General features: G+C 30.9%; 1 protein-coding gene across 1 annotated transcript; it reads left to right on the top strand.

Annotated features, from left to right (window-relative positions):
• The first annotated feature begins 4,343 nt into the window (after nucleotides 1-4,343).
• On the top strand, nucleotides 4,344-6,519 carry LOC100790407 (transcription factor RAX3). Its single transcript, XM_003523588.5, has 3 exons — nucleotides 4,344-4,802; nucleotides 4,925-5,054; nucleotides 5,359-6,519. Exons 1-3 carry the CDS (start codon nucleotides 4,667-4,669, stop codon nucleotides 6,143-6,145), a joined length of 1,053 nt encoding a protein of 350 aa, XP_003523636.1. The 5' UTR covers nucleotides 4,344-4,666; the 3' UTR covers nucleotides 6,146-6,519.
• Nucleotides 6,520-7,982: the final 1,463 nt, after the last annotated feature.

Here is a 7,982-nt window from a genome sequence, read left to right as displayed (position 1 = left end):
GAATGAGGATATACAGAACCAAAAAATGACGTCCCTGGTGTGACACTAGCTTTCCTACTCACTGGACAGTAGAAAAGTTTGGGTTTATTTGCCACACAGGAGACAAATAAAGTGGTTAAAAAATTGTATGAAAATAGATAAAAAGTAAATTAGAAATTAAAAGTATTTGATTGAAAATATATATAAAAAAATGAAGAGATGAATGAAAATATATCAAAAATAAGATTAAATATATATTTTATTTTCATTCCACCAAACAATCAATATTACTTTCATTCTCTTTATTTTACCATCTTGGTCCTATTCCCTTACTACCAAATAGGGTATAAATTATAATTTCCCATTTTGGCTACAAAAATGTTTTTTTCACCCTAAAAGATATGTATATTTCAGAGATCACTAGTAATTTCCATGAAAAGTTATTCCATATGGGATGACTGAGTTTTCTATCCAAGCATTTAATATAACTACATATTGAAAAGTCAAATTTAAATTATAACAATGTGTGCTAATTGATCAGTATACCCAATGTTAAAAGGTAACATGTTTACATTAATAATAATTAAAGGAAACACCCATATTTGATGTACATATTTTATTAGATAATTTAATCTTTCAGTTATTCTTTAAACTATTCATCTATTTTGTTTTAAAGTGCATCAACAACTCCACTACTCTATAGTTTATAGTATTTTTTTTTTATAGAATCTAGGATATATCTCAAACAAATTAAAGTCAATGACTTATTTCTCATGACATTGAAATTTATTTAAGGAGTTAATATTTTTTTATAGATATTTTTTCATATGCACAAACTTATAATCAAATCATTTACTATATGTTTAAAGAAAAAGATTATTTGTCAATCATGTTTGTCTTTATAGTATACAATACACTCTCATTTTATATATAACTTCCATTCTCTCTCTTCCTATATTATTTTATTTTATTTTTAAAAAATAAAAAGATACAAAGTGTCTTTTTTTCCTAATATAAAAAAAATAAGGTATTTGATAGAAAAAATAACAAAAGACACAAAAATAAATGTAAAATAAGAGCATAAAGTTAAAATCAAAATGGGAGAAAAGGAATAAAATGGCACTCGATATATTTTAGAGTTTTGATTTTTGGACATTTAATTAGTACATATATTCTATTGACATTTTTTTATCTTTATCTTCTTATCACATCACATAATCAATTATATGAATAATTTGTATTTTATATTTTTTTATCTCCCTATATATGGGTGTCTATATCCTTGGGTGTCCAAAAGGAAATTTTTCTAAATTTTACTCATCCAATGACATGAAATATTGTACGGTTGAGAAGAAATGTGTGATAGGGATATTTTTATCCTTTTGTGAAATATATAAAAAGAGTAAGATTTAATTATGTTTTTAATCTCTTAAATTAGGAGATCTATTTATTTTAGTTCCCTAAATAATTTTTTTTAGTTTCTTAAATTCTAAAAAAATGCTCTTTTTATTTTCTCTCCTAGAATTTGAAGGAAAGAAAAAATATAAATTTTTATTTGAGGAGAGTGACTAAACAGAAAAAAAATTCAAATTTGAGGGGGAAAATGCAAATTTTTAGTTGGGATTCAAACTTAGACTCCCTGATTTAAGGAACTGAAAAATAATTTATTTTTATAATATAAAAATTATAAAAAAAATTATAATAAAAATATAATGAAATCCAATTTTGAAGTTATACTTAATTTCTTAATTCAGTATATTTTTTATTAATAGAGTAAGAAATTATTTTATAATTAATACTAATTTTTTATATAATTTTTTTGTATTCTTTTTTTCGTTTATTCAAATAAACAGATTTCTTTTGTATTTCTTTATTTTTTAATTTTATTTATGTAACACTTTTTTTATTTCTACCCTTCCTATTTTTCTTTTTAATTATGTGTATTAGTGTCATGGTTAATTAGGACTTTAAAAATCACAACTGGGGGCGGTATACAGGGGGGAAGAGTGGAAGCATGCTCGTGGGTCAACCTGCTGCCTCGGGTTATCTTGTTGCTTTGTTGGTCATTTATTTGTTCACCAACCAAAAGCAAGAAAATCGTACAAATTTTCCATATAATTTCAATGCCTCTAGTGTCCTGTATTTCTTGCTTCTAGAAACTCTATAACCTTCCAATTTTAAAATACATGGATTGCAAACGCAAAGAGATGGATTTTATAGTTTACGATAATTTTCAACATCGTAGTTTTAAATTTCTCATTTGGGTGAAGTTTGGTTAGTGAGTTACTGGCCCTACAAAATTACCATCCAACAAGTTCTCTTTCTGTCTCAAGTCTGGCTTTTCTCCTTCTCTATCAAATTCTTAGACCATGCAAATTCTTTTTCTCCTTTAATTTGAGAGTTACATTATACATCTCTTATAATGTTTTGTTGTTATGGGCTTATGTAATACCTTGTTCGTCAATTTTGTCTCTCATTTTTTATTCTATTAGAAAGATGAACCTTTGAAGTATATAGTATTTTTTTTCTTTTCTATTTTCAAAAGGCTGCTATGAAAAGAGGAATTAAGAGGCTTTGGTTTTTTTGAAGGGCCTCCCCATGAAGGCTGGGGTGTCAGCAGTTCCCTTCACAACAATTTTTGAAAGTCTTTATCCCGTACAAGAGGGGGGCGATGGAAAGAGAAAAAAAAAACCAATGGAATAAAGTTCGCTTATATTCTAAGTTCCTCCTCTATTGCTTCAAAAATATTGGACTTTTGAAACAAATTAATGAAATTTTAAAAAAATTAATTAAAAGGTACGTTGTAATTACTTTTAATTTTCATTATCATGTCTCAAAGTAAGCATTGTATACTTTAATTTAACTCAACTTATTATAATTTTACCTTTCCATTTAATATACATGTTGTGCGCATAACTTTTTATTATAAAAATATGTTTAAAAGAAAAAAGAAACTTTTACCAAATGTTCCCTGCAATTAAGGCATAAAAACAAAACAAAAAAACAAAAAAAGGAAGAATGAAAAAGATCTACATAAACTCGTCACCATTTTCAATCCCTTACACTTGTAAACTAGTCGGAGATTAATCAGGGTCAAACCGTACGTACTCTTTGAAGCTTACAAGAACAACATCTATATATCTTCTAGCATTGCTTGCTTCCTATGCTTAAAGAGCTCATAGTCCCTTTTCCAAATATACTATAAGTGCGTTTTCGTCTTTTAACATCTTTTTGTCAAAAAATTATGTGCATATCATGTGCGTGTAACCCTGTTAAAATTAACTGCTAAAATGAATGAAAAAGAAAATTTACAATAAATTGTGTTAAATTAAGGTTAGTTAATTAAACTTCACTATTAAAATGGATGGAAAATAATTTTACAATAAATTATGTTAAGTTAAGGTGTATTAATTAAACTTAATTTGATATAGGAGGATGGAAAGTTAATTAATTAATAAGATAATAGTTAAGGGAAAAAAGTGTTTTTTACCCGTATTTTCCTTGTATTTCATTCCCCTAATAAATCCCCCCCTCAAAAGAAAAATCTTTCTATTTTTTTTTCATTTTTTTAATTATAGTTTCCCGTTATTCAAGTGATACAACAAAGCAACTCAAAGAACGTTACAGAAACGTAATACGTGAGAAAAATTTTAATTATGGACAAAAAAAATCAAATAATTGAATATTGAATAAAAAATAACTATTAATGTAAAATATAATGTTACAATGCATTTTTATTACATTTTCATTTTTTTAACTATTGATTTATTGAGGATAGTGGTTAACAAAAATGATACAAAATTTATCATGGCTAATTGGCTATATAGGCAAGAGTTATAAAAGAAAACTAATCATACTTTCTAACTTGTTAAATCTTTTTTATTTCTTATGACTTCCAGTATCCGAACGCTATATTGGGTATTGGAATAATCTAAATTAAGTTGAGGGAAATCAATATGATGAACAGTAAACTCGATCTCCTCCGTTTTTAATGCCAAAAGTGAACTTTGGTTTATCTAACCATACTAGAATAATGTTTATTTGTATTTTTGAGTGAATGTTAAAACAAATACAATTGTTTGAATCAAATGGTAGAACAATTTACTCCATAAGCAATTTATAAAATCAATATCTCTACATCCTATGATCCCTGGCCAAATAAAAAAAGTCAGCAGCATCTCATGTTAAGATAATGTTCCAATAATTGATGCTAAAAAGTTTAAGGAGTGCAATGTGTTTACACAAAAAAAAAAAAAAAGAAGAAAATGTACGATGCATATAGCAATTAATTTTCTATAGAAACAGGAAATAGTGACCAAAAGAAAGATTTATAGGCATGTCGTATGCTCGTATATCCTTGGACATCAAGGGGTCAGAGTGGAGTGGAGTGGACTCAAAAAAGGTGCAAGAAAATTTGATTCCGGTTTAAGAAAGACAAGAAGAACGACCCTTATTCTCCTACCCTAGCAATACTAAATAGCTGGAATTTTCTATATAATCACCTTTGTTTTCTGCCACACCCTTATATAAAAAATTTGTACGATGGGATGTTCAATTGGAATCATGTTTATCCGCTCCTAGTTTTATAATTAAATAACACTCTCTCTCTCTCAATTATTTCTGCCGTAAATAGACAAGGGTTATCTCAAATAATCAATCTAAGCTAGCTGAAAGCAACAACAACAACATGGGGAGGGCACCTTGCTGTGACAAATCAAACGTGAAGAAAGGCCCTTGGTCGCCAGATGAAGATGCCAAACTCAAATCCTACATCGAACAGCACGGAACCGGAGGGAACTGGATTGCTTTGCCACAAAAGATTGGTATAATACACATACATATTACACACTACTACTCAAATAACCCTATTTATTTTTCACCACCAATTAACTTGTTCAGCAAACAAATTAACTTTTCTTCTCATGTATCTTCATTTCTAAATCAGGCCTCAAACGATGTGGCAAGAGTTGCCGTCTCAGGTGGCTAAACTACCTCCGCCCTAATATCAAACACGGTGGTTTCTCTGAAGAAGAAGACAACATCATATGCAGCCTCTACGTTTGCATTGGAAGCAGGTAGGTCTTACAATATAATCTAACTTAACGAGTGCGATTCAGTTGATAACATAGGCATGTCAGAATTTGCAAAAAGAGTCCAGGGTTAGATCACCACACAACACACTTTAAGAAGGGGTGGAAACTCTTGACGATAATTGTCTTGTCTCAGAAAAAAATACATGTGCGAAAGAAAAAAAGACATATTCTTTAAAAATTTATTAACAATATTATATTTCCAAAATAAACTGAACTTAAGTAATTAACAGGTTTAGTTTAACTGAGTTTGATATTTGCTTGAGCAATGAACCCTTTTGTGACGCAGGTGGTCGGTCATTGCAGCACAATTGCCAGGAAGAACTGATAATGACATAAAGAACTATTGGAACACGAGGCTGAAGAAGAAGCTTCTAGGGAAGCGCCGTAAGGAACTACAGGCACGAAACAAAGGAAACGGTGTCGTTGAGCACGAGAACAATTCCTCACTCTTGCTTCAGGAAAACAGTGCTCAACAATTACATCCATGTTGGCCACAGATTCCTGCAGTGTTGCCACTTTCACCCTACACAAACCAAAGTCCAAGTTTCAACGACCAAGACTCTATTAGAAAGCTTCTAATCAAGCTTGGAGGGAGATTCTCCGATGATTATCAACGCATCCTTGACGGGTTGAATCTTCAGTTCCCACATGGTTCTCTCTCATCAACACAGCTTCTTCAAGAGGAGCAAGTCCATTTTGTTTCTTCTGCAGGGTGCATGAACTCTATTGGCAACAACCAAGTACAGTTTGGTCAGAGCAATGAGTACCGTGCTGAGTTGGTGCAAGGACAAAGCAGTTTCACTACCACTACAATTGGGGAAATGGTTTCTGCTAATGATTATTCTCAAAGGTTATTAGGTGGGTCGTTGGAGTTCTTCTATGGGGAGGAAATGATTACCGATAAGATAATGGGTGGTGCTTGTGCTTCTTCAAGTTGTGGACAAAGTACTGATTGGGGTGAAACCAGTTCTCTGATTTATCCTCCTCTTGTTGCTTCGAATTACGAGGGTGTGCGTCAAGAGATGCCACGAGAATGTGTTTTTCAAGAGTTAAGCTACCCGGGGGCACAATAGCATGTGTACATTACTAGTATTTGTTATCAATTGGTGGAGGTTGGAATTATGTGTATCCAAATTGAAGCTAGCAAAAGGGAATTAAGCTTGTATTTGATTCCCATATAGATAATAAAATCAGCTTGATTTATATATAACTAGCGACATGTCTGCTCTCTGAGACTTTCACATATGCTGATCCCTTAGTGGCCGTGCAGTTTAATTATCTGATTTGTCTGTGTATTATTTAGTTAATCTTGAGAGTCATTTAAATATATCCTTTTATGTTCCAAGTCTAACTAGGTCTTTTGCAGCATTGGACCTAAATTCATGTATACAAACTAGTTCACATTATTACGTACTGGCATGTACTTACTGTTTTATTTTCACACGTTTATTTATTTATTCATCTACCTTCAGAAGATCAAATTAAATTCTAGGTAATCGTTGGAAGGGGCACTATAGGGGCGGTGCCATATAGTCTGCAGTCATCCCTTGATAACATGGTAGGTATAGGTATATGCGACTCTTGAATGCAAGATGGTTTTTTTGGTCAAAGGGCACATGCTACGAAGTTCATTTCTGTTTAGCATTATATTTCTGGCAATCAATAAGTAACTTTTATATTGTTAAGTAACTTTTACGTAATTAAGCAGCTTGTATACATTTCTTAATTCTATATTATTGGCGAGTAGTCTTCTTTGGATGAAAAGCTGTGTTAGACCATTATATATATACTAAACGAGTGGTCTCGAGCTGTGTTGTAAGTTGTAACTTGAAAGTTGAAACTCGGGGTCACTGAGAAAATAATTGGTTTTTTGTACAAAACTTAACCTACCTATCATCATTCTTAAGTCTTATCTTATCACTAATACCTTGTTAGGGATGAGTTCCTCATTATCACTAATATAATATCTAACATCGATGCAGCTTTCCATTCAACAGTAAAAACATCATTAGCGGATTTTACCTATAACGTCTACAATTTAACAAAATATCTTGTGATTTAGAGTATGCGACACCTTGATCCTAGTGTTTAAAACAAAAAAAATGTACATGTAGTAAAAGTGCAATGGTATTGTGCATATGTTGATCAGTTCAAACTACCCTTTGAGACTGTATCTAAGCATGCATTAATTTTTAATCTCATCATGTATTTTATCAGATTAGTCGAAGTACACAATTAGTTATCTTTTAATTTGGACGTACGATATGGTTTTTAACCACGAAAACAAATACAAGTTTCAGTATTTTATATTTCTAATAACAAGTAACAACCACATCTGATCATGTAGCTATGTATATTATCTGCTGGAATGCTGAAAGTTTAAGAAGATTCGTCTAATAATGGTTGTTTGCTTTGCAAGATTGAAATGCATTTATATAGTAAATGCTGCCAAAATCAGATTAATTAGTTTATACTCCATACTTGATTTGTGTATCTTTGCTCAATCGGTCATTGCTAGCTAGTTTTGCATTTGCGGTAAATTCGAGAAATTCCGTTTGATTATATGCTCTACAAACAAGGTATATCCCCCAGGTATTTTATTCTCTCTCCCCCTTCCCCGAGAAAATAATAGATGATATAAACAGTGATGTGTGCTTCAAATTTTAAGACTCATTGATGGATGATGATAACACATGGAGCTTCTAAGAGTTGGTTTCCATCATTATTACGAAAGTCGTTGATTTCTGCGTTACTTAATGTTTGCTTACAACAATTCTCGTTTTAAGTATAGAAATTTTTTTTAAAAAAAAAATCATTAAGACACCATACTAGAAAAGTATTAGTGCGGGTTTTATCATCTTTTACAGTTATATATTGTTTTGAAGTTTATCAAGTTTTTAATACTCAAGT

This window comes from Glycine max, chromosome 4, assembly GCF_000004515.6.
Source record: "Glycine max cultivar Williams 82 chromosome 4, Glycine_max_v4.0, whole genome shotgun sequence".
NCBI lineage: Eukaryota > Viridiplantae > Streptophyta > Magnoliopsida > Fabales > Fabaceae > Glycine > Glycine max.
The sequence above is the reverse complement of the archived record's forward strand: the minus strand, read 5'-3'. Positions and strand labels throughout refer to the sequence as shown.

Excerpts from the sequence above, each read along its gene's own strand:
- LOC100790407 (XM_003523588.5), top strand. The coding sequence starts at position 4,667 with ATGGGGAGGGCACCTTGCTGTGACAAATCAAACGTGAAGAAAGGCCCT. Across the intron at positions 4,803-4,924 it reads TGCTTTGCCACAAAAGATTG|GCCTCAAACGATGTGGCAAG; the intron begins GTATAATACACA and ends TTTCTAAATCAG. Across the intron at positions 5,055-5,358 it reads TACGTTTGCATTGGAAGCAG|GTGGTCGGTCATTGCAGCAC; the intron begins GTAGGTCTTACA and ends TTTGTGACGCAG.